Genomic DNA, 26163 nt, shown 5'->3' with positions numbered 1-26163 from the left:
ATGAGATGATGTGCATTAAAAATATGAAATACATAAATATCGGGAACTTTTTCACTAAAGCGGAATGTGTCTAAGAGGATAAACTATTCCAGTAGTCTACATAATTGACAGTTACAAAAACGTCAATATTATCAGCCAGTGTAGACAGTCGTTAACTGCTGAGTTCATTTCAAGTGTTTAACTGAAAAAGCAAACATCAGTTTTAATTAAAGCAGCTCCTCAAAACACACCTCAGCGATCGGCTGCCTCCAGTAACAGAAGGAGCTGAACTCCGGGCAGCTGAAGGTGGCGTTGTGTTGTGAGCTCCGTAAAGGAAAAACGTGCTCCACCAGTTCGCTGAGGCGGCTGTATCTGTGAAATAAAAAACAGCAACGTGCACAATAAAAGTTTGACTGTGAGAAACAGCTGACAGACGCAAACAATGACTCCAGAGATGCTTTGAGACTTACGATGTTTTATTGCCTTTGGCCTGCTCGAGGATTAACTCCCCTTTGGGATTGACTGTGAATATCCGACACACGGGCACGCCTACTTGTTTATAGGCGAACACGTCCTGAAACACGACAATAAGGAGCATTCTCAGAGTGATGGAATCTAACCGAACAAAACATAACACCTCTTTTTCATTAAATTATAATCTGCTGTGGTGAAGAAAAGCATGTGACAGTGAAGCAAAGACCCAAAAATCTACACTTACATTTTCTCTGTTTCCAAAAGCAGCGTAGAAGGGATTTGTGTTTGGGAAAAACAAGTTCTTGATGTCTGTGAGGCATTCGATCTTGAACTTCTCAGGCTTTTTTTCGATGATCTCTCTAACAAGACAGTTACGAAGAAAGCATCACAGACTTGAACCTCGGACTTTTTGCCGGTAGCAGAGTTGACAGCTTTAAATTTAGATAACTATAATCACTTATACAGAATCGATGAGTACCCAAAATGCACAAAATCACCATAAACACTATTTAATAGCGATTAAATATGGTTTTCAAAAACTGTTCTAATCTGTTTTTGGATGCTTAACAGTGCAGGATAATGTGTGACCATTTAAATGTTTTATTTCCACCAACGCAAATGATACACATTGCAGAACTGCTAAATTTGTATTGGGATCAGTATTCCTATTTAATGCAACTTTAGCCTAAACTTCTCTTCCTCTAATGACTTTTCAGACTACAGTTTTTCATCCCTTTCCTGGGGAGAAGGCAACATCAGCTTTACAAGACATGCCCCAATAAGTAAAAAAAAAAAAAAAAAAAACCCTCCCAAAACTTACTAACAAAGAAAATTACATTTAAAAGTGCTGAACATTTTATTTATTTTATATGTTTGTTATAGTTTTTCTCTAACATGAATTTAAATCTAAAATTAATATTATAAATATACTTTTCTGGACTTTTTTCCCTATTTTGTTTGGATAATTTTCTTATAATCCTCCCTGCTTATTTTTAAGTATTTTTTTAGTTCATTTTCTTGTCACCTTTTACTTATTACTTGCAATCTTTGGGAAATCTCTTGACATATTCTCAAAAGAAATTAAACCAATTTGCTCAATTCTTAACACAGCACAAGAAAGCTGGTGCTGATCCAGGTTTCAAAGGGTTAAGTAAAAGATCTAAATATTTATTGTGCCATTGCAGTAACTAGAAGCAGTGCATTAATGTCAGATTTGTCACTTGAAATCCTTGGTTGAAAAACATCTATTCAGTCCTCTAATGAAAGACAGCTGTAAATAATAGTGCTGACTAAAAAAAGCTTAAATGATCAGGGAGAGGATTTGTAACCTGTGGAAGGCGGAGAAGAGGCTGCTGGGGGACAGCATCAGGGGTCCTTGAGGCAGGAGAGTCCCTCTGTCGTTCACCCAGTGCAGATAACCTCGGGTCATGTCAGCCATGCCGATCGCTCGGGCCGAACAGTACAGGAACTTGTAACCGTTCCTGCAACGGTCAGATATTTCTTGATATATTAAACATTTTGCTTTCATTAGAGACACTTTGCTGTTTGACTTTTTTTACTCTTACAGAATAAATGTGTATCTTACTCGTGCACTGAGTGGTAAAGCTTAGCGATGCCCTGATGAGTCCAGTCTTTCCCGAGCTGAGGCAGAATCTGACCGAACACGTCTGATCTGTGAGAGGAAAATTATGAGCAGCCCGAGAACAGTGTTATTTAATGCAACCCGAGAATAAACACAAAATACTTTTCAAGAGATGCAAATTTAGATTTTTTCGTACTTGGTGATGGTGCCATCGATGTCGGAGATTATGACTTTGTCGTCCCAGTTCCACAGGTAGATGGTGCCCTCGCAGCGACATGTCCCCTGATACTGAGTGGTTATGCTGAAGGTGACGTCATTAGGGCCCTCTCTTAGCTTCAGGCTGGCCTGTAGGAGAGAGAGTGAGTGGAGTTATACTCTTTGAAACCTGGTAAATTTGACTTGACCTTTTTCAAATATATGGGAAGAAAGCAAAGAGAAATTAAAAAATAAATGACCCAAAAATTAGCAAGAAATAAGCAAACGTGCTTTTTAAGAAAGATTTAAAAAAAAAAAAAAGATTTTAAAAAAATGTTTATATAAACAACAATAGGAAATGATCTAGAAAAAGTGCTGAAAAATGTATAATAATTTTGTAACATAATTTTTAAAAATAAATTGTGATAATTATATTGTTTTGCTAGCTTTTTTGCTTTTCTCTAGCCATTTTTCCGCCTCTTTGAAAAAAAATAAAAAATCCTATATCTACTAATTTCTTGCAATTCATGGAACATTTCTTACCAAGTTGCTAGTTTTAGTATTACTTTTATCATTATTATTATTATTCTAAAGAAATTGCACCAATTTGTTCAGGGTTCAAAGTTTTGAATATTTGTGAAAGGCATTTTTGGCATTTGGAATAAACATAGAAAATACAGTTACTTATTCAAGGCAGCAGGAAGTCGATGATGAGATCTTACCATTTTGTACACAAAAATATAGAAAATACATAAAAGCTCTCCTTTAGCCTTTAAGGCTGAACTTTTTCACCGGGCTTCATTATACATTATCAGAATGATGAGACACACTCCACCTCTGTCTAATTTCAGCCGCACTCCCTGTATCAGTGATCAGTTGTCTTACTATCTGCTCAGACGACAGGCGGAGGGACTTCTTGTATGAGGGACAAGGTGCCGGTGCAGGGCCTTCTGTCTGCACATGCTCAGTAGGTTTCAGAGCAGCTGCCACAGCGTTCAGCTCTTTAGTTTCATCGTCACTCGACCACTCTGCTGCTTTCTGCCTGCAGGAGAGAGCACAGTCTGAGGCAAAGACCAGCAAAACACTACCAAGACCAGAGTACATAAAACGTTAATTTAACATATCAACTGAGTTTCAGTTAAATAGATGTCAAAATAAGCACATAAAGACTATGCATTAACATAAACTTTATTTATAAATGTGTGCAGAATCACTTAGAGTCACCAGAGGGCAGCAGACCTCCTTCTCTGCCTGTAACTCTGCTTTCTCCAGCACAAACATAAGAATATTTTTGACAGGGTTCCCACACATTTTCATGGATAAAATTTACCAATTTTTCCATGACTTTTCAAGGCCAAATTCTATTTTTTTTTTCCAGATTCAAACTCTATTCCAACATAATGCCAGCTGGTTGACTTAGAGCAAGGAGAGAAAACGACAAAATGTACGCACATTTGACAAAACACAATGCATATAAGAGCTACGTTTAGTCGACAGCCACAGAAAATTAAATTGTCATTGTGCTGCTTTATGTTAAAGGTTATCCATGGAAGGTTATTGTAACAATTTCATTACACACAACAAAATTGCATCACTTTTCCAGAACTTTCAATGATTTTGAGTAAATACACGACTTCTCTAAGCCATTGTGAAATTCCAAGATTTTTCCATGTTTTCCATGACCATGGGAACTGTTTCTACTACTTATTCATCACAAAACTAACATGCATCCTTAATAATCTCTAGAACAAACTAGAATACTTCAGCTGCCTGGTCCAAACAACATTTCAAGTCTTTCTCCTGATTTCTTAGTGACGAGTTTATGAGTCATAAAATGACAGCAGTGCTCGCTGACTAACGTGCTAATCCAGCCTCTGTGGGACATGTTTACCCAACACTGCTTGTGTTGGTGTGCGACTGTGATGCTGTGAGGAAGCCAAAGCTTTTGTTGCTGACTCACTGTGTTTCTGGGGCCGGGCGAAGGGCCGGGCTCTCTCTGTTCAGAGACTCCTGTCTCTCTAACTTGGTCTCTGATGATAGCTGAAGAAAAAATGAGACATCGTGAGATTTTTTCAAGATAATGCAAAACAGGGATGTTATGGTTAGTGATGCGTTTTGATGACCTGTTCCTCATTTGACTGAAATCATTTACAATGCAAAGTCACACTGACGTCCGCTTTACTGTAAACACACAGATGGCTGAGTCACATAATCAGTACCTGCTTCACGCTGCTCTTCCTCCAGAACCACCAGCGGCCAGACTTTTTAGGCATTTTCTCCTTCACCCAGGCCTCCTCTGTGGCCTGCCATTCAGATCAATTATTCATATTTAAATTGATATATAATGAGCACAAAGTGTATGAGATTAAAGACTGCACTATAAACACATTAGACCAACGGGATACCTTTGGTAAGTTCTTCTGAAAAGCCTGCATACTAAGAATCAACGGTGCTGCCAGTGTCCAGTTGTAATACCTGAAAAGTAGGTTTTATTTAGCCGTAATATGCACATCAAGTAATTAAATATCAAAGGCATACCATGCAGGATTTCCCAAACAATGTATAGACTCAGAAAGAAGTAATCGCTCTCAATCAATTACAACCTGTTAGAGGTTTATGGCAGTGTATTTTTCTGCACAGGCTCTGCCCACAGCCTGTATTTTCTTATTTTCTGTTTTTTTTCTGTGTTTGACCAGGTAAGCAGCAGGTTTCCAAGAGAGAAAGAGCAAAAAAGCGCAAATATAGCCAGGCGAAACTCCAAAAGAGAGTGAATCTGGGGTTAGCTTTTACTTTCACTTTTGCAGGTGAGCATGTTTACAGACAGTAAGTGACAATTCTGCATAGTTTACCTTTAATGCACCATGTTGAATAAACTGAGGTGAGAATCCAGTGACTGTGAATTCAAAAGACTCACCTGTTTGCAATTCTAACCACCAAATTAGGATTGTCGATGATCGCTGGATTCTCTGCAAATTCGTTGTAAGTGATGATGTGCTCCATGAACTTTTCTGGAATAAATTGAACAAAAATGCCTGACTGTACATAATGGCGATATCCTGTGTTTTTAACAACATCATCAGTATGAAGGAGTAGGACAAAATATGTTATGCATCTTGCTTGTTTAAGCCTCATAAACTAGGATCAAAAGGTTTATTCGTCACTATTCGATTAGTGAAATGCAATGTGCTGTTATACTAATGTGCAGAGAGACAGTCAGAGAGGGAATGATGTGCAGCGTAGCCTCTGTACGTGGGGCGCCTGCACTGTCCACTGAGCTACTGGACGCCCCAGGATATTCATTTTCATTTGCCATTTATTAGCAAACAGCTTAACAGAAACAGTCTTTTTCAGAATAATAGCAAACACCTGAATATTTTGCGGCAGTAGTCAGTGTTGGAGTAACTTGCTGCTAATATTAGCGGGTACCTTTCGGGATCTCTGAGTTTTCACCAACACCTCCACACAGCGACAGGGTGACGTCCGGCAGGTCACCAGCAGAGTCTGACAGACACTCAGTGCCGCTGTCTGCTGCTGCGCTGCCTACAGACTGGGGAGACTGGGATCCAGAGCGCCTCCCCATCTCCACCCAGTGTTTAGGAACCTGCTCAGACTCACTGAAAACACACACTGAAAGGTTAGTTTCACACAGCAAAAATCCCCAAGTTGTGTAAATAGTTGTCATTTTCTGCAGAAATTATTTCAACTTCTTCTGTGGTTTTGTTTACAGGTTTGAAAGTTGGCAATGAATGTTTGTCATACATTAAATCATATATGATAAAATCCCCAGAGTCCCAGGTCCGTACCTTTTTGGGAAGTACCGCGCAACAACATCAGGTTCAAGTGCATTCAGGTCATCCAGGTAAATATCATCAGGCCCCTGATGCTGGCTCCTCTTCCTCACACCTTTTATAGAAGCAAGACAAGAGACGCCCTTTCAGAAACCGTTGACTTCATTTTTTTTTCTATCCACTTCCTTTTCTTTTAAACTTCTGCATGTGAGTGCAGCGCAGCCCCAGACACAGAATGTAAACTCAGGCCCAAAGAGAAACCACATCCTTCCTGTCTGCATTCATGGACTCTAAAACTGTATGTAAAGTACACTCACATAATCTGAGTTTCCCATGCCATTTTAGATGCTTAAGAAGAATCATTGAACAATTTGAATTATTATAAGTTTCTATACAATTTTTAAAAGAAATATTATGACGAACAAGCAGATAGAATTATACGTGTGTAGACTATTTTATGGTCTCTTTTTTGTTGAAAGCAGGATGCTCTTGATATTTTTTGGGAGTCTTAACTTTTATTTTTTACTTTCATTTTTCTTTTAAAGAACTTCCCTTTTTTTTTTTTTACAAAAATAGGGAGCAGCTGGATCCTTTTTTTTGGTAGCCTAATATTTTTTTATCCTTGCCATTAGTATATTAACTTAAGCTATTATGGGTTAGGGTTAGAGTGGGTAAGGTCATTAGACCAGCATATTGGTACTCTATACCTCTATATAAGGTGTCAACTGAAATAACACTGATATTTGCATTTGATCCATTTTGCACCGGAGTTCTGATCCCAGACTGTCCTAACTCCTCTCCAGATCAGCAAACTTTCTGTTTCCTCCATCATGGGAGCCACTCTCCTCGGTCAGTTCAACATCTGCCTGGTTAGCACAAGCTAACACAGCAGCGGCTAAAATCCTCTTCATTTCAATGGATTTACTCGCCTGGCGAAAAAAGTATCTCGCTTCTTGGTTTACTTCGCCTGAATGAGGCCCACTGAATATGAGTAATAGTTTTTTACTTTGACCTCCACCTGCGAGTTTCTGCTCGCCAATGGACTTCACAGACTTTTAAATCGTAGTTTTGGGACGTTTTACAAGCATGAAACTTGCATAGATACAAAATTTCATAATGGGAAGTGTTACAAATGACCCTGAGAAAATGCTTTTTGGGCTGCAGGGGATTCTTTCACTGCAACACCACGAGTGGAAGCTGGTAAAAATTAGAGCTGTGTTTCTCAGGGCCTGTCCCTAACCCAATCTAGTCTCTAAGAAGATCCTTTTTTTATAGCAGAACCAAACCAACAACTACTGTATCTACAGAAACCTATTTATAAAGGAGGTCGTGTTACCTCGTCTCTTCGCAGGGGAGTCAGTGGCTTTAGAAGAGGCGCTTGAATCAGGACGAGCAGCTGCTGAGTCTCCGGCCACGTTACTGTCTCCACTGGCAGCAGAGCCGCTGTCCCTGCGGCTGGGTGGCGTAGATGTCCACCTGGTCTTGCGTGTGGTTTTTAGGCTGAGGTCAGAGTCTGTGGGACATGCCTCTGAGGTAAAACTGCTGGACATTTTATCTGAAATGTCCTGCTTGTGCTTGGTAATGTTTGTATTGCATGACGAAGCCTCGGGAGGCTGTGGTTTGCAGCTGTGCTTATCAAATTTGATGGTCCGAGGCTCAGGCTTAACAATACTGCAAACACGATCTGTGGTTCTGTCTTCTTCTCTGTCCTCCATGGCTTCTGTGCTTAAGATAACCCTGAAATGTGTGCTCTCAGAGGGGGTGATGGTCAACATCTTTGGCTCCGGTTTGTCCTTTTTGTTGACCTGGAAACAGGAAACAACAGCACAAGAGAGCTTAAATACGAACAAATCCCTACATATGTATAGACGAGGATGTACTTGATTTGCCAATTCATCCGCGCAAATTTCCCCTCGTCTCGCAAAGTTTGGACCCGATTCTACACTTCTGGTCCCGAGCCTCACCCTTGTGGATTCTGGAAACTCTCCCCAGGTCCACTGCATGTGCGACTCAGCCCTGAGCATGCTCTCTGCCGGCTTCACCATCAGCTCAGAGTCACTCTTGGGCGACATGGGCTCCGACATCTCCCTGCTGTAAGCAAACACCACATTTCCACTGAGTCAGCTGTAATCAAGTAGTGGGAGTGATTTGTTGTACTCAGCTCAGTCTGTTTTGATAATGCGGATTGTCTCATTGTTTCTTTAAGCTTGTATGAACAGTGTAAATATTGGACGGGACAGAGTGAGGGGGCGTACGTATTGCAAGGGGACCAGTCTCCGTCAGAGAAAGGGTAGCTGTCCCATTCGAGCGTGGTGAGGGGGGAATGTTGTCTGTGGTCCATGTTGTCCTTCATCGTGGAGAGTGCGGATGCCCTGCAGACAGGAAACAGTGAAATAAATAGAAAGTTTGTGTCAAAAAAAACACATTCAAATCCAGCTTTTGCTACTTACCGTCCATTGTGTGTGCTGTGCTCTTCATCTGAACTGAGCTCACACAGCTCCAGCTCCCCGCCTGCAGGTGTGCTTTGCTCCTCCTTACGTGGCTCCGCCTTGTGCTTCCTCCTGCGTCTCCTCTTCTTCTTCCCAGTTGTGTTTAAACAGGGTGGGAGTTCTCCAGAGGCCGAGTCTTGTGGACTCAGAGGCTGACTGATCTCTGCCGCCAATCCGCCACATCTGGGCTCTCTGCTGCGGAGCAGAGCTTCCTCTGTGGGGATGGGCGACGTCACCAGGTGAGCTGGAACAATCTCCTGTATTGTGGTAAGAAAATAAGAATAGACTAAAGGCCTTTACGCACAGGGGTGCGTTTTATTAGTGCAATTCATTTAATGTCAGTGAGCCTGTTTACGCGTGGTGTTAACAGATGGAGTTGGCAGAGTTAAATACAAGTGTAAAGGCGCACTGTGATCCCATCACTCAAACCACTTGCTAAAGTGGTCTGGGATGCCTTTTTAATGCATATATTTTGTCGTATAAACATTAATGCATCCTGATGCAAACAAGGACAGCGTCATCAATGCATGACGTGATGTTGTGGTCGTTTTGGTGAAATGGTGCTAACACTCTATAACTCTATAATTTGCCCATTTTGTGACGAAATGGATGAAGTGTTGCATGACCGCCCATCATTTTGCCCCGAGGAGAAGTGTCCAATTCTCCAGCTGCACCAATACAACCACTAATGTGACCGCCAAATGTGTGGACGGAATAACTGTGCACCGCCTCTGGTCATTTATGAGCAGAAGGCAGCAGAGGGGAAGTGGTTTTGAACACGGCAGTAGGGTCATGAAGCTGCTGCAATCCATGTGAATGCACAAAGATTTTGCTCTACCCTACTGTGCTAAAGTGGATTTTTCTGAGCTTTCCCACCACAAATAAAAGAATCAACTAATGATGCTGTGCAGGACAGACGTCATGTTTCAAGATAAAAACTGCATGAATAGTTTTGACTTTAAATGTATGTTTTGTTTCAGTCACGCTCCCCTGTGTAAAGGCCTTAAAGGTCTACAGCTGCTGCACACTGTTTTGAATCTGTTATTAGCCACAACGACGCTTTCAGCTAAATGCCAACGTCAGCATGCTAACACTGATTTTGCACAGTTAGATGATGTTAGAATGAAGCACAAAATGTTGCATGTTGTCATCAAAGTAATTTATTTCTAATTCAACATACAAATGTGTACTAGTGTCATCATGAACTGATGAAAACTCACATTGTGCTGCTCTGTCTCCTGCACAAAAAAGGCCTCTCCGTTGTCTCCCAGCTTCATGTGCAGCTCTACCGGCTCCCCGTTGATTTCTATGTCAATCTGCAGGGTCAAACAACATATTTCTATAAGAAATACTCTAAAGCTTTGCTGTGTATTTCCCAGCATTCCCCTCAGTTGGCCTCGGGTTTAATCAGACATTAATGAGGGTGTTTACAGCAGAAAAGCACCATATGCATGCTCAACAGAGCTTATGGATACAAAAACTGTGCCACAGATTTACCTGAAGAATTAGAGTTAAGCCAGAGGAAAAAAAACAGGGAACAGCTTGTACGAAAGCTTGCTGTTTTCTGCAAATGTAACAAGTTTCTGTTTGTGTGTTAAACAAAAAGACCTGGGCTGCCTGGGTGGAATTAGTTTCTTATAAAAAGGTCAATATCAGATAAATACGCACACAGTATGTCAGTTATGTGCACAGCAATGTTTTCTTTCATCTTTCAGTGATCAGAAAGGTTAAGAAATTCTTTTAATGGAGGTGTCTGCAAGATGCTGACATTTGATAAGAAATCAAGATTTGTTCTGTTTTGACGAATATCCCTTTAAGTCTTCACTGCCGATGACAGACGACTTCCTGCTCCGTCTGACTCCCCCGAGAGCTTTTTTTGAATGGGATGAATCTTTACAGGATGAGAATAAGAGGCTAAATTGAGCTTTAGTCCGTCTATCCCACCCTAGTCTCCAGCTGATAACTACACAGTGTCTATAAATAGAGAGAGAGGCCAATCTGCTCCTGTGAGAAGCAGAGTGGATTGTTCAGAGAGCCTCAGAGGGAAGGAGAGCAGCAGAGGGCCACTAGAGGACTGGAGAATTTATTGTGCAGCTATCCCACGAGTTACTGCATGGTACTGCACGGTTTTGTCTGCAGGATGAGTAAAATAAATATAACAATATCATGCCACTGCAATAAAGTGAGGGATAGAAAATCACCTTAGTTGCACAATTAATCAGTTACGATTATTGTTTTGCAGAATTTGTAAGAACAAATGCAAACTTTCATCAAAATATTGCTACAATAGGCATCTAAATTCAGACATTAAGATATACATTTTTGGGCACTCACTACTTTCTCTCTGGAGCGCAGCACCCCCAGTTTTCCGAAGCGGACATGAAAAGGGGAGCACTGGAACGTCCCATCAGGCTGTCGGACCACGATCACGTCAATGCAGCCCGACAGAGTGGCCTGATTGATCCCCTTATACAGCTCCTTCACTGTCACCAGCACCTGGCCCGCCAGCTGCCCCACGTAGTTCATGGTGTCCGCCTGTAAGCAAAAATATCCTCCATTAAATGGGTCGTTCCAAATGCAGCAACATTTCTGTTCCTGTGAGTTACTTTCTCATATATTCTTTGAAATGTGTCATATATTTATAAAAAATGACTCAAAGGGAGAACCATCACAGAAGCTAAGCAATGTGCTGCTGTGGAGGAGTCGGCAACAAAATTTAATATATTTTCACCTAAAAAAATCAATATCAGTTTAAATGTACGCTATTCAGAATTGAGCCATATCAGCCATAAAATGATAAAATACTCAACATATTATACATTACAAATACATATTCTTACATCCTTATACATTAATTATTTTATAGGACATGCTAATTGTTACTTTTTTAAAACCATTTTCACCATTCACTTTGTGTCCCTAATGTCATTTTCCATGCTGTTATTTTGTTCCTCACTTTACAAAAAAAAAGCATAAAAAGACTACAATTCCATGGAGGCCATTTTCAGGAAGTGACATCATTTTCTGGAAGGAACTCAAAGGAATAAAGAAGGGTGAGCATAAATCTTCACTCATCTTTCTATCCATTTTTCACAGTGATAATCTGTTTGTCGTACCCTTAAAGTTCCTCCCTGTTGGGCTAAATTAAGAAGGAAGTTGCGCAGATTTAAAAAAATGTAAAAATATATTTGAAATTATTAGAAAAGTTCAATTTATGTGTAGAAGGATCACTAGCTCAGTCTGGATCACCCACACAGCTGAGGCTAGCTTACCTCAAATGTTTGCACCAGCCCACACATAGGTGTTATTATGTGCGTTACTGAGATTGGCCATGTGTTTATGAATGTATTTAATGTAAAAAAAACTACACTACATCTTTCTTTTTAAATTGATGCTGCATAACAGGACTGACTCAATTACCTTCATGCAAAGGCCGTAAATTTGCATTTATTACCTCCTAAAACAAGTTTAACACGGCTGAATCACTTGCAGAACAAAACCACACGCAACTTTATTTTCTTATTAGGTCAGTGTCCCGGCAGAAAGGCTCCTGTTGATCAGAATAGTCTGCAAAGGAAATGTAAGCTGGTCCCTAAACACAGCGGCTCTGTCCCATTTTCCTCAAAAGAGTCCTGAGCTGACGGAGACTTAATTTGGCCCTCGACTGCAGCAACAAGACTGCTGCAGAGAGCAGACAGTGTGTGTTTCTGTCTCTAAAAATCACATTTTGGGTTAATATAATTAGCTACTCTCGCTCTTTTTAAACTTAAATGTCACTATTTTAATGTCACTTTGCTACTGAGTGTTTCTACTGTTTTAAATGCACCTGGTTTCTCTTGAACGTCAGTGATAGTCACATGAGCGTCAGCATCTGTAATTACTGTAGAGAACACAACGCTATTATTAATCTGACTGTCAATATTTTTCAGAGTCATGTTCGCAGTGTGTGTGTGTGTGTGTGTGTGTCCTGAACAATGAGACCACAAGCAGTGTGTTTCAGTATTCAGGACAATGGTTTACACTGACTAAATCAGAGCTGCATACCAGCTGAATGGACTTTGAAACCATTCAGTCTCAGTCTATAGTCATGATGATCAACTCACTATCAGGTGACTACAGTGTGTCACGAAAACGTTGCTGACTTTCATGTGATAACAATATAATATCAAGAGGAATTGTGTAATGTGGAAATAAATTGCATGAGATGATGGAGATTTTCCTGCAGATATAAAAAAAAACATTCTGTTATTCTGTATTAATCTGATCCAGGCTTAGGCTTGATCAGATGTTATCCAGATGTTATGACTTTTATTACCATCAAAAATACAGATGCTCTTCTCTCTTCTAAACTGATAAGGATGCTGCATTGAGGCGACGTATTGTAGTGAACAGCATGCACCACAAAAGGGTCAGTTTTTACTGGTGAAACAGGCAGCTGAGACGATGGCGACTGCGAGTGGTCGTATAGTGTCTACCCCAGTGAAATTTTAAAAATATATAAAAGATAAATAAATAAATGCTGCGGCAAAAATAACATAAGAACATGCACGGAGTGGTTACACTGCAGTCGTTTCATAGCTGCCAGCTGCAGCATTTACCCTTTAAAGTTTGATAGTTCTGGTTGGTGAACGTTGCACATCAATGAGCAGGCCTGCTTCATGCTAATATTTAATTTTATGTGATTTTTTGCATCAGTGTCATAAAAAGTGTCTTGATTTTTTAAGTCATATAATACACTGGATTAGCCTCGGAAAAAAAATAGAATGCCCATCTGGTGATTTACCAAATTTTGAGAAAATTTAAAGCATTAGATTATGTCATAAAGTAAAATTATATATGGTGTGATTTATCCATGCAATAATCTATTATATTATTTTTTAAATTATTGGTTACCTCTCATAGAAAGGTAGCCAACCAGAGGTGATGAGTTTGAACATGAATATACTCAGGTTTGGGTCGAGTTACACTTAAAAAAATGGGCTTGAGTTATTTGACAGCTAATTGCTAGAGATCACATTTTCCAAATTAAAATGCAACTTTTCAGGTCATTTAAATGCCGTCTTTGTTATAACAGAGCCACAATTTAATTAAGATTAAATTAAGATAAACAAACTTACTCTGCATATTCGAATGGAAGTCTAACTAGCACCCCGACTCACCAGAGTCCACGGGGACTTGAGGAGCAGCCGGCGGTCCTGCTGCTCCGCAGGTGACCTCCCTGAGAGCTCCATGTCACCCCGACAGGAGCTGAGCTCAGGCCTCCTCTCCTCACCTCCTCTGTCCTCCTCAGCCAACCTGCTCCTGGTCTGTGCCGTGCACCACAAATCCCACAACCTTTCTAGCCCCTCTGACTGAGCACAAACTCTGAGGGAAAATTTCCTCCAGCCTTTAGCCCTAAAACGCTTACATAACCTCTCTTTGCAACTGCCCCGTCACGGCCAACTTGAGCTTAAAAATTCTACAGAGACCTTAATCTGTTTGTTTGAATAATCGATTATTTAATTAATAATGAAAAAATAATGACAAAGGCCCATCTGAAGCTGCAGTTAGCCTGTTAGTGTACAGCCAATCATACTGAGCATAAAGCATGTATGTGTTCGCATTAATCTCAACTGAGGTGCAGCTGAATTTGGCAGCAGTTCACTCAGCTGTGACCGGTTGGTAAAACTATAATCACAAAGTCATTAGGATTCATCCTCAATGGATCGTCAGATCACAAATGAAAGAGAAAGAGTCTGTCTCCATGCTAGAGCGTGTGACAGGTGCTGCTTAAGAAATGTTACCGTGCTGATGTTCAGCAGGCGTTTCAACATTTGCTAACCAGCAATAAACAAAAAGTACAGCTGGGGCTGATGGGAATATCACTTTTGCAGGTGATCAAATGTTATTAGGCCTAGAAGTCATCCTAAGGGAAATATAAATGTCTCTCTCTTGGTATTGATTAAAGCCCTATAAAATTAATCTCTTTTTATCATAATTACATATTTATACGTTATTTCCAAAAATCCCCATCACACATAAAATGTCTTAGATGTAACTCTGCACCTTCACCTCATTTATATCCCCTGAACTCTGAATATGAGTTGTACAGGGTTATGTATTTTATGTATTGTTTCCTACAACATTAGAGAAACAGTAACATGACACGAGCATTTGCTTTAAGCTTAAGTTTTGCACAAATCTGTAATGGAAACCAGCCTGTTGGTTCACTGCAGGTCCAAGGCAGAAATGCTCAGCCATGACTGCTTATTTAGCTCATGATATGTCTTGTACTATATTAAAAACACCATATGGAAATCTTAACAAGCTTATAATCTTAACTTTCATTGGAGGGGGTCTTAAAGGCAATCCATCTAATAGTTGCAAAGACAATCAACTAAAAACCACAAATGGGACTAGAAGAAAAGCCAAAGGATTACTAAAGTGAGAATACAGTTTACGGGGATCCTGAATATCTGAGTCAAATTTTGAGGTAATGTAGCAGGTAGATGTTGGGCTTTTTAAATGGAAAGAGGAAAGGTCAACATCAGTCCGTAGGCCTCATCTTCTGGAGGTCTTGAATGTCTGAACAAACTGTCAATCCATCAAATAGTTTTTGAGATGTTTCAGTCTGGATAAAAGTAGAGGACCAACTGAGCAGTATGGCTAAAAATGATTGTTTAGTGATGATTAAGTCAAACCTATAATTTAATTATAATAATGTAATTCCTAAAAGTTACTGTAGGCACCCAGTGTGTTATCGTAGCAGTTGATAATAGTGTCACACAGTGTTCCTGTAACGTGACGTTCCCCTCTACTGAACCACAGCAGCACATTGTGGAGTGAAAGTGCAATGCTCATTTAACGGACAAAGCAGAAGAGTCTAGATGAGACTCATCAGTCGTGATAGCAACGCTGCACAACCACAGCTCTGAAGTGAGCTGACTACACACTGGCTGCATGATCTGCACAACACACCAAATTTAGTAAAAGCCTCAGCTCCCACAGCACTTCATATGTTTGATACTGCACACGAGGTTAGGACAGAGAGACCTTTAGAAGCTGGAGGTGCTAACTGTAATCACTTTATAGTTTAAAGCTTTACAGCTTCAAAAATATTTGTCTTTTAGGTCCTTTTATTGTGCTACAGAAGCCCAGTATTTACTGATTACACATCCAGCAGAGCCAGATCTCACGACACTCTGAGGGGACCTTAGGAGGTGTTAATCCTGTTTACAAGATTAGGACAAATCTAGCTTTCCCTGTCTCGGCACGTTTGTCCTGCTCACTATACGTCTAAGCGTCCAACGTGATTTTGCGTCAGCCGCTGTTGTTTTGACCAGCGTTGTGTCACTGCAGGTTTTATTTTGACCACCAGTTCCTGATAAATCTAACACCACAATGTTTTTGACTCAGCTGACTGTATGTTGATAAAGAAAATCAGGGCTGCAGCTTACAATATATAAATCAATTAGTAATTTAGTCTATAAATGTCAGAGACCAATGGTGCAAATTACTGAATATAAAATTAGATAGTGAATCCTAACATATGAAGAGCAGAAACCAAAGTATTATATGAAAAACAAATCATTTTTGCATTAAATACGACCTTGACATAGATAGATAATGGAAGACAGAACGGGACATTCTGTCTTTTCACTTTTTATCATTTTTTTTAACCAAATCCCCTCTTTGATGAGACAATATTGTAGGAATGAATATTAAAAAATATGAACATAATTCCATTTTTTATCAATAACCACCAGCAATGTAGATATATTAAATGGATAAAGGCAAATATTAAAACAAGTAGAACTGTCTGATAAGTTGAGAAAAGTATTTCATTATTACAGTTCATTAGTCGAGTATTTCTTTAATGTTTTTTAAAATGGTAAATAAAGCTGTTAAAATGTTCACACTCTCTGCCATACGAAGGCATTTTTGCACCGCCAAAAGACATAAAGAAACAGAATGAATGTTTTATAAATATAAACTATTCACCAAAATAATATATTGGGATGTCACCCCTTTGTAATTACCAACATTATTAATAAGTAACAGTAATTTTATTACATATGTGTTCTTTATGACTGTAACTGTGTAGCATAGCCTACATTTGTGTGCCTAATTTAATGACATAACTGCTTTACATGTAACCAGCCCAGTTACTCCCCAACACTGATAGATATACAAATCAGGATCCTTATCTCTATTTGGGAGTTTGCTGTTTAACACAATCAGGCGATAAAAACCTGCATATATCAGCCACTGAGTGTAAGAACTATAATGTTCATGATAATGCCAAAAATCAATCTGTAAACAGCACCTGTAGATGATTTCAGGTTAAGCAAAGTAGCCTATTATAAACCTATGAGGCGTTCAGGGACACCGCCGGAGAATTTCATTTAGCAAAAGAGACATTTATGAGAAAGTGTGGGATTATATAAATAGCAATAACGTGTCGCACAGTAGTTAATGTCCGGTTTATCTTCATGTAAAGGCACAAAGTGTCTGTTTGTCTGCGTTTATCGCTAATATCCGCTGTCACAACACTTTAAACGCGATACTCAACATCAATATGGACTCACGAGTTACATATACGCCGCTAAAAGACTCCGCCGGCACTTTAACAAACATTAATACACATTTCTGTCTGTTTTTATTTTTCTAGAGCTGTGAAATGAGGAGAGGAGCTGGTTAAATCATCCTACCTGCTGGAGTAGAGGCTCACCCGCGGGCTGTCACACCTTCAGTGGGCTCTTCCTCCGCCGGCTCGTGTTTGCGTCTCTGCTGCTGCTGCTGCTGTGAAGCCGACCACGAGCACGTGACCCTGCAGCGCTCAGGCTGCACGTGACTACCGCGCAGGAGGACTTATGATCAGGTTAATTGTTTGGGTTAATTATTAGAGATGTGAGGGCAATGTCGGGATTTTTTTTTCTATATTATCCAACTCTAAAATGTGGGAAAAATAGATGATGAATCTGCAATTCTAAAAATACAAAGCCTATCTCAAAACTAACTTAGAGTAAATAAATAAACAGGCCTAAAAATGTTTAAAAATCATTATTGCTGTTTATGTTGTTGCCTCTCTCTGTACTTGTGAGGCCGTATGTAAAATCAGTTTCCTTGTTTCTGTTTCAATCTTACATTATCTTTGATCGCACTTGTTTATAGTATCATGGTGTTTTCACAATTGCTTCCAGTAAAAACCAACAAAGGCCGGATGCTCTCTTCAACCTTTATTAAAAGCATGTTTAGCTTGCTGCATAGCTGTAAAGCTGTGACACAATATCCACTATCCAGATCCAATACTGGAAAATGTATCATCCACATGTGCATTTTTCTCCACCCATAAGAACATGAAAGTAGCAAAGGACTTTTTTTTTCTGACAATATTATAGACAATTCAAACCATAAATTAATGCAAAAGAATTCATGAGAATGCAGGAAATTAAGTGTTTGATGGTCAAATTTTCCTGGGGAGGACTCCAAACCTTCCAGTAGAGGCAGCACAATTATTTTCCTTTTCTGAAATTAAGTGCAGCGAAAAAAAAGTACTTTATTATTCACAGTGAGCAACCCAATCACCAGAATACATTTTTGCATTGTCTGTTCCTGCAGATATGTACAATTTGCATAGAAGAAGATTTGGGGCTATTTTGGGGGGATATTTAAAATATGTGCATTCATACCCCTAAATAATAACATGAAAGTAGCAGAGGCCAGACTGGACCTGAATCCTCAGCCGAGGAAGGCAGTGTGCCACCCACTGAAAGTAAGGAGGAACAAATGAAGTGTACCATCCACTCTGGAGGGGAAGTAGAGAGTTTCAGTTCCCAATTAAACACCTGCTGCGTCAGACTATGACTGGATGTTTACACAGGGATTCCCTAGATTGTTACATACGAGTCTGCAACACGATTTACACGTATATGGCATAAACATCTATTTATAAAGTCTTTAATAATCTATTATACTATAAATGTATATCTTATTAATCTGTATGTTTTTGTCTATGCTTTTGCCAGCTTTGACCCTGAAATGTGTCAGTAAGCTGCAGTCATCTGCTCTTTAGAGCCAGTATAAAAGATTAAGATGCATTTGAAAAACAAACACAAAAACATTGAACAAGTATAAAAATATTTAATGTAATGAGCTGTGGTTCCCCTCACTGCACTATTGTCTCCACTGGGTCGTTCCAACTTTTGCACTTGTTGATTTAAATTAATTCTGCCCTGTTTCACCCCAAGAATTTCTCATGTTTGCTTTGTTCTCCCCTCCAACTACTGAGTGCCTCACCTCCAAAAGCCTCTTAAGTCTGTTTCACTCTGTGTCCCGAAATCATGTGGCACTATAAACTCACAAGTGTGAATATTTAAACCAATAAATATGCCAACAGATCGTTTATTTTAGCAAATAGTCTGAAAGAGACAACAAAAATATCCAAATCAAATGCAGGCAAATTCTCAAAACTCTCTCTCTCTGTGTGTGTGTGTGTGTGTTATGTTTTGTTTTGGTTTTTTTAATTGTTAGCAGATGAGATATTTACGACAGAAGATTAGGGCCATCTTAAGGGAAAAAAGTTGGATATCGAGAATAAAGTCATAATTTCAAGAATAAAGTCTTAATATCATAAGAAAAAAGTTGTAATTTTACAAGAAAAAAAGTTGTAATGTTATGAGAATAAAGTTGTATTTTTACGAGAAAGGGGATATTATATTATGGAATAAATATATTGCAGATTACCTGTTGACTGGCACCTGTGACAGTGTTTACCATGGAGGCTGCCTGTGCTCTTGCCTGTTTTAAAGTTTTCTGGCAATATGTTTTTTCCGTAATATAATATCCCCTTTTTCTTATAAAAATATGATTTTATTCTGTTAAATCACAACTTTTTTTTGCTTGAAAATTAGGGCTTTTATTCTCGTAATATTGCCACTTTATTCTCATATATTTACGTCTTTTTTGTTGTAAATTTGTGACTTTTTTTTTCTCGTAAAATTATGACTATCTTGTAATATTACAAGTTTATTCTCAGAAAATAATGATTTTTTTCCTTGAAGTTACAAATATAATTTTTTTTTTTTTTCCTCAATGTAACCCTAACACTCTGTTGTAGATATTCTGCGACACAAATGTGGAATATTACTATCATTAATATTTAATAAGAGTAAATGCAGCATCTAAGTTACAATAAGTGGAAACACATAAGTCATATAAGGCTCTAAGCACACGTCAAACTTGTAGCTAATGTTTGTATATGTGAGTATGATCAATAAGTTTCTTCTTTAGTTTCACGCAGTGTTTCTGTCTGTTTCAGCTCCTGGTTCAGGCTCTTCCTCTGTGTCTGCAGGCCGCTCAGACACTTCTGATTGGTCAGCAGTCAAAGGCTGGTGAGAAACTTCTTTTGCATCTTCTGTTTTTTGTAAATCTGAAGCTTTGGGTGCTACCTTCTTCTCATCTTCAACCTTTTCTGTTGGAGGGGTCTTACTTACAGATTCTGCAAGTGAACAATCGTAAATGTGACAAACTGTGCTCTTTCTGTAACCTTTCAGACATCACACATTTCATTTAATCTCTCTCACTCTTTCGCTTCTGTGTTTTCGTCTCGGTGATGGGGGTTTTCATCTTTTCCTGTGGTGTGTTTGGGCTGAATACCACGTTTCCATCCGTATCAGTCCAGTATGAAGTCACGCCCAGGTCAGGTGTTCCCTCTATGATCTCCAACTGAGAGCAGAGAAACTGGAGTCAGACTACACTAAATGTAAAAAGCTCTGCTCTCACCAGATTTAACCAGCCAAAGAATGATGTCCACTACTTACCTGAACGTTTAGTGAGGTCAGAAATATCACTGATGAGTTTCATAATGAAACCAATATCTTCAAACCTATATTCACTCCAGCTATTCTACTTTTTTTTCAAAATACAGTAAAACACTATAAATCTTAATGCTTTTTGGAGCTAATATTACACTGTAAACCTAACAGTCTGTTGAATTTAATGGTACTGATGAAGTAATTTATGGTATTGACATTGTAAAATAATGGTAAGAAAAAACTATAAGTAATTCAGCAGAAATCTATACTATGATTCTAGCAGTATTTTGGAGGTTTTTTTCTCCAAAATACAGTAAAAATAATTATGTCTTGATGCTTTTTAGTGACAAAATTACTGCTTTAAAAATACAGCGAAATGTTCTTGTGAAATCAGTTAACATTTGAAGGCAGCACAATATGTAACTGAGTGATTGATTTAAGCTTGCTTTATGAAAAAGGACCTTTGTCAATGTTAAAACGTATTCTGTTTTAAATAATGTATAACTAAACCACAGAGACAGCCACCAGGAGCTGTCAGAGATGCAGTAGTTCAGGTCTGTTCTAGGAATAGTTGGAACATTTTCGCTTTTTCGTGGAGCGTTAGATGAGAAGATCGATACCACTTTGATGTTTGTTCACTGGAAGCTACTGTCAGGGGACGGCATGCAAAGCTCAGCTTAGAAAAAAACAAACTGTGAACAGAAAAGAGACTGTAAACAGCTCGCCTGGCTCTGTCCAAAGATAAAGAAATCTGTCTACCAGCAACTCTGAGGCTCACTTACAGGGGGTTTAGATGCTGAATTATTTCTCGACTGTGGACGGTGACCTCCAGCAGTCGTGGTTAAAGTGATGAGCAAAAAAAACTATTTATGACATGTATGTTAAAGAAAAATCTAGGACATATTTCTACTGTATGATCGTACAATTGGAATGTGACCAAACAAAAAGGGGAAACGGCGTTAGTTTTCTCTCAGTGATGTGTGAGCTTGATTTTGTTCGCTCTGGCTAATCTAAAAGATTTTGCTTTTTTCTCCGGAGCATCATCAATCAAGCCCACGGTGGTTACAGGAGAGAGGGGTTGGCTCCATGCTGGTGGTTGGTCTTCGGGTCCGAGGCTATAGTGACTGGGAGTGAAAAAAGGGAGGACTCAACTGTAAGGAGAGAGTGAAGGGTGGAGGGTTCAAACCACAGCGAGACAACTCAAAGAGGAAGAGGAGGAGGAGGAATTGGAGAAGTACATGCTCGTTTTTATTAGTCTCATCAGGAAACAGGGGAATAGGAAGTGATGCAGTCACCACCATTAATGAACAGTGATCTAACAGTCTTCATTGCAGTGGTGTCGTTATCATCACAATAAAGGAGGCATCGTAATCATTAATGACAGGCTGTGAAGGGGAGCTATGACAACGGTGAATCACATTAACAACAATAATGACAGTGGGCAAACGTTCAGTGTTCACAGCAGACGGAGACAATGGAAGTGATCACAACATTTAAATGATGATAATAATGAGACGGCACTCAATGTAAACTCTGATGAAATGACATAATGCATGTTTTAGCCCATTTGCAACAAATTCTGTTTACTTCTGTTTCTGTCCTCCGAGGCTAATGAGTGTCAAAACTAGATTTTGGGTCCAAGTCATGTTTTAAAAAAACTCGCCCAGCACATCCACAGTGTAGTATTTCCGCACAGGTCTCAGGGCCCTGACACACCAAGTCGACGATCATTGTCAGGCTGTCGGGGAGCGACAATTTTGTGTTTGTTTTTTTTTTTGGCAGATTCAGCGTGGTGAATCAGCATTGGAGAAGTCAGAGGTGGTCGGTGAGTGAAATCAGTCTGACTGGCAGTTTATCTCACAAACAACAACTGATATTATTGAGAGCAGAAAGCTTGAAATCTAAAAAACTCTGATATTCTAGATTCCCATCAGCACTTGAATCCACCAACAATGACTTAGCAAAACATGGAGGATAATGTATAACTATTAATCATGACTGTCAGTATCTAATGTATGCCCCTGCAATATGCTTTCTAAATATGAACTAAAAATAAATTTGCTTCATGAATAACTTGTAGCAAATGGGATAAAACGTGTTTTTAAATTGACATTTCACACTAACTTAATGATTTCTTTTCTATGACTCGTTGCATCCTACCAACACAACATGTCTTAAACTATTATTGTTGACTTCTTTTGTCAAGTAATGTTTCATTTTTCTTGTCAAGCAAAGATGTGTGTCTCTCTCCATGCTACAACTTTACACAAACAAAAATTGCACCAGTAACAATTTTGAATGGACATGATGTTAGATTTGTTACTACTGGACCAAATAAATACATGTGTTTTTTTTTTTTTTTTAATAATTTTAAGTCACAACTCCTTACCACACTCTGGATTTCTCTCTGAACTGTTGTTGACATTTCAGATTCAGCACCTCTAGAGTTAATTTTATATTCTACACAAAAACACCCAACACATCTTCAATCCTGTTTCTTTCCTTCAACTGTTTCCACTGTTTTTCATTTATACATATTTACGACAAGATTTGGACCGCTTTTATTTTTTCTTGCCGCCCGCCTCCTCAGGGATGAAGACACTTACGGTGAAGTCCCCGCTCTCGGTGCCGTACTTGTTCTTCACCAGGATGCTGTACTTGCCAGAGTCCGACGTGTTCACACCGGTGATGGTGAAGCTGGCAAACTTGCCCGACGCAAACTTGAGGATGCAGTGGTCGTCAGACGTGATCTCCCTGTCGTTCTTCAGCCAGGTGACCTCTGGTACGGGGTCGCCCGAGATGTTGCAGGTGAGATTGAGAGCCTGATGAGAGAATAACATACAACACACACACACACACACACACACACACACACACACACACACACACACAGAGAACATTATACAGTAATTGCAATTATGTTCAGACATGTCTCTCTATAACTGTGCGCTGGCCTATGGAAGGAAGCCCATTTCAACCAGTGTGAAGAAGAAAAAAGATCCTGTAAGTAAATGAGAAATGTTCTCAAATGACTTATTATTTTAAAATAATGTTAAACAATCGCATTATGAACTCATTAAGTCATTATTTTGATAAAGTTTCCCATTATAATGACTTACAGGATTGTTTTTGTTTTGTTTTGTTTTTTAATTCATTTCCATCACATTTGCAGAAATGGGCTTCCACACTGGTCACATAATGTCCGTTCAAACAGTTTACCTTGCCCTCCTGTATAGTGACCACATCAGGCAGGCCTCCTGCCACTCGAGCACGACCTGAAAGGAACAATAATACCTTCAATAATTACAGTAAATATGTTTTATGTACTGCATATGACAATCTTTAGTAAACCACCAGGATCTTTAATTGCTAATCAGTGGAATCTAAAAACGGATTTAACAGGACTCTGTAAGTATTAGGTGGAAACACAAGTTGACTTTAAACACAACACACTTACTTCTCTCTGCAATAGCAGCAGCTCTGATAAGGTGGAAAAAAAGGGGATGACAAATTAGAGGAGAAAATTAAGGCTTAATCTGCATGCATGCTTTTTTATGTATATCCTCAAATCCCTGTAGGTTTGCAATTACATAATGTGTTTTATGTACAAAATGCTGTGAATCTTGTTAATAATATATTTGAGGGGTAAATAACTTACTTAAGTCTCTGGAATTCTGCAAAAGCATCGTCGAATGCTGCAAAACAAAAAAAAAAAGGTTGTAGGAATATGAATGTTTCTGTAGGATTCACATAATGCAAAACAAGACATCTGAAACATAAAAATAAGTACAAGAGATCTATACGAGGTCATCAAATGTTAAAAAAACCAAACATTTAACACTGTCCCTGCAAAAGGAAAAATAAAACAAGGAACATTAAACTATAGTATAAGTACATGATCATTGTGTTTCAGATATGCAGGTGGTCTCACCTTGACCAGACAGCTCAACAGTCCTCCTCAGGCCTCCTTTTCCATCGTTGAACTCAATGGCGTATTTGCCCATGTCTTTCTCCGTGGGCTCTGTGATCTGCAGCCACAGCTGCTCTCCCACCACACCGCTCTTTATGCGGTCAGAGAAAGCAATGGCCGAATCCCTGTCAGAGAGGCAATACAGATATTTAAACACAGAAACATACAAGCAAGGGAAAACTACTGATGACAAATGACTGAAATATTTCATGATCGTACCATAAAATCTGTCAAAAAATAAAAAAATAATAATTAAAAAAAGAGCTAACAGTTTTAGCCTTACATTGACATAATATAATGCAGCCAATAATAAAATAAATATATTGCAATTTAAAAAAAAATTAAATTAAATTAAAGATGCAGAGATTTCCAAGAGGGAGACAGCTTACTCGCATTACTGAGATTCGCCATAACTAATGAACCTTAATAACAAATGTTCACATCCTTGCACAAATAGCAGTGTAGACACAGAACGTACTTGTAGTGCCATGTCACTTGGAGTAAATCGTTGTAGTAGCTCACGAAGGTGTAGAGTCGGATGCCCTGATCTGTGCTTGTGATCTTCAGTGGAGTTGAGGAATTGGCTGAAATTAAAAATATGATTCAAATATTTATTTTAGGTCAAAATGCAAATCCAAAATTCAAATCAGTCACCAAAACTTTTTAATATATAAAAGAATAAATTTTACTTTCTTACCAATAAAATTGAAAACTTCATTCATCAAGTCTTTGAAACCTTGAAGAGAAAAGATTTGATCATCCTAAGTGATATATATTTCCCGCAGTCATGATCCGCTAACTCAGTGTGCGACACTTAAAGGTTACCTTGATCTCTCAAATTCAACGTGGAAGTGTCTTTTCCTCTGTCATCCTTCAGAACGACCTCATACACACCAGAGTCCTTCTTGGAGATCTGACAGAAGAGAGCAGGCATGTCAAACTCAGTCGCAAAACAACAAACCAACAAGGAATATAATTTGTATTTATCTGAAAAGGCAAGCTTTTGTCTTCTGCTATGGGTGCTGCAGAACACACATATATGACACAAAAGCAAAAAAGCCGACAAACAAACGAACAAACAAACAAGCATAGATAAAAAAAGCATTCTCAGGCAGAACGGCAAAACCAGAAGTGGCCGTCGGCCCTTGAAGACAACAGATAACTGTTCCCAACTTTTAGTTTCGTCCAGAATACGTCATCGGCAGCTGCTTTGTCTGCAGGGGAGTCGCGCTGAAATGGGACACATGTGACATCATGTTTATATGTTAGACTACCTGCAAGGATGTCATGTTACTGATGACACTCGGACAGACGTTTAGAGACGAAACAGTGGGATGGAAGTGAGTAGTGAGATGGAAAAGAGGGTTAAAAGAAATTTGAGAAAGATTAAAACAGAGAAGAGGAAGACAGTTAGAAAAAGAAAGTGAAATTGGCATCCAAATATTTAGTGTGAATTAATTCAATGGGGTGGTTAGAATTTAAAATATGATGTGTTGAATGAAAGACATGTGATACTAGTTATTTTTTTAAACATTTATTTAGGAGTTTCTATGATGGAGTATTAAGTCTATTAAAAAAGTATTAACATGGAGCAGGGGCTGGTGGGAAATATTCCAAGAAAAAACTCTGTATATCCAAGATTAAAACAAGTGGTATTCTCTGAGATTAAAGTTGTAAATTTTCGAGAAAAAACTTCAATATTCTCTAAGATTAAAGTAAGAAATTTATGAGAAAATTTCAAATATTCTCTGAGACTATACAGTCATACATTTTAAATTTTAGTTATACATTTATGATAGAATAAAGTCAAATGTTGTTAAATAATTAATAGAAAAAGTCATATAGTCTCTGAGAATAAATTTACAATTTTTTAAGGGAAAAAAACCCCCAA

The 26163-nt window shown here is 38.8% G+C and overlaps 2 protein-coding genes across 6 annotated transcripts in view; both read right to left on the bottom strand.

Annotated features, from left to right (window-relative positions):
* Nucleotides 1-206: 206 nt before the first annotated feature.
* On the bottom strand, nucleotides 207-17291 carry LOC121960484 (phosphatidate phosphatase LPIN2-like). Its single transcript, XM_042510200.1, has 20 exons — nucleotides 17198-17291; nucleotides 10842-11042; nucleotides 9728-9823; nucleotides 8469-8764; nucleotides 8274-8390; nucleotides 7983-8109; nucleotides 7355-7823; nucleotides 6034-6133; nucleotides 5657-5844; nucleotides 5145-5238; nucleotides 4636-4705; nucleotides 4450-4533; nucleotides 4191-4270; nucleotides 3116-3272; nucleotides 2232-2380; nucleotides 2039-2125; nucleotides 1782-1934; nucleotides 698-812; nucleotides 450-553; nucleotides 207-351 (listed from the first exon to the last, which is right to left on the bottom strand). The coding sequence occupies exons 2-20, from the start codon at nucleotides 11031-11033 to the stop codon at nucleotides 207-209; spliced, it is 2823 nt and encodes a 940-aa protein (XP_042366134.1). The 5' UTR covers nucleotides 11034-11042; nucleotides 17198-17291.
* Nucleotides 17292-17710: 419 nt separating this feature from the next.
* Nucleotides 17711-26163, bottom strand: part of myom1b (myomesin 1b) — a 32667-nt gene continuing 24214 nt past the window's right edge. For all 5 annotated transcript variants that reach the window (XM_042510571.1, XM_042510573.1, XM_042510572.1 and 2 more), the window contains 10 exons: nucleotides 25098-25185; nucleotides 24970-25008; nucleotides 24751-24856; nucleotides 24234-24397; nucleotides 23961-23997; nucleotides 23760-23782; nucleotides 23522-23577; nucleotides 22909-23124; nucleotides 20072-20213; nucleotides 17711-19986 (listed from right to left, as the gene is read on the bottom strand). In XM_042510571.1, the coding sequence (XP_042366505.1) occupies nucleotides 19781-19986; nucleotides 20072-20213; nucleotides 22909-23124; nucleotides 23522-23577; nucleotides 23760-23782; nucleotides 23961-23997; nucleotides 24234-24397; nucleotides 24751-24856; nucleotides 24970-25008; nucleotides 25098-25185 (1077 nt within the window). In that variant the 3' untranslated portion in view covers nucleotides 17711-19780. The remainder of the gene's footprint in view (nucleotides 19987-20071; nucleotides 20214-22908; nucleotides 23125-23521; nucleotides 23578-23759; nucleotides 23783-23960; nucleotides 23998-24233; nucleotides 24398-24750; nucleotides 24857-24969; nucleotides 25009-25097; nucleotides 25186-26163) is intronic.

Source organism: Plectropomus leopardus, chromosome 21 (genome assembly GCF_008729295.1).
Source record: "Plectropomus leopardus isolate mb chromosome 21, YSFRI_Pleo_2.0, whole genome shotgun sequence".
NCBI classification, from domain to species: Eukaryota; Metazoa; Chordata; class Actinopteri; order Perciformes; family Serranidae; genus Plectropomus; species Plectropomus leopardus.
The sequence above is the reverse complement of the archived record's forward strand: the minus strand, read 5'-3'. Positions and strand labels throughout refer to the sequence as shown.

Bases quoted from the DNA above. Each gene is read 5' to 3' on its own strand.
- LOC121960484 (XM_042510200.1), bottom strand. From the start codon at position 11,033: ATGAACTACGTGGGGCAGCTGGCGGGCCAGGTGCTGGTGACAGTGAAG. The intron at 8,765-9,727 runs GTGAGTTTTCAT...ACCACAATACAG, and splicing joins AGGAGACAGAGCAGCACAAT to GAGATTGTTCCAGCTCACCT. The intron at 4,534-4,635 runs GTATCCCGTTGG...TCTGAATGGCAG, and splicing joins TTCAGAAGAACTTACCAAAG to GCCACAGAGGAGGCCTGGGT.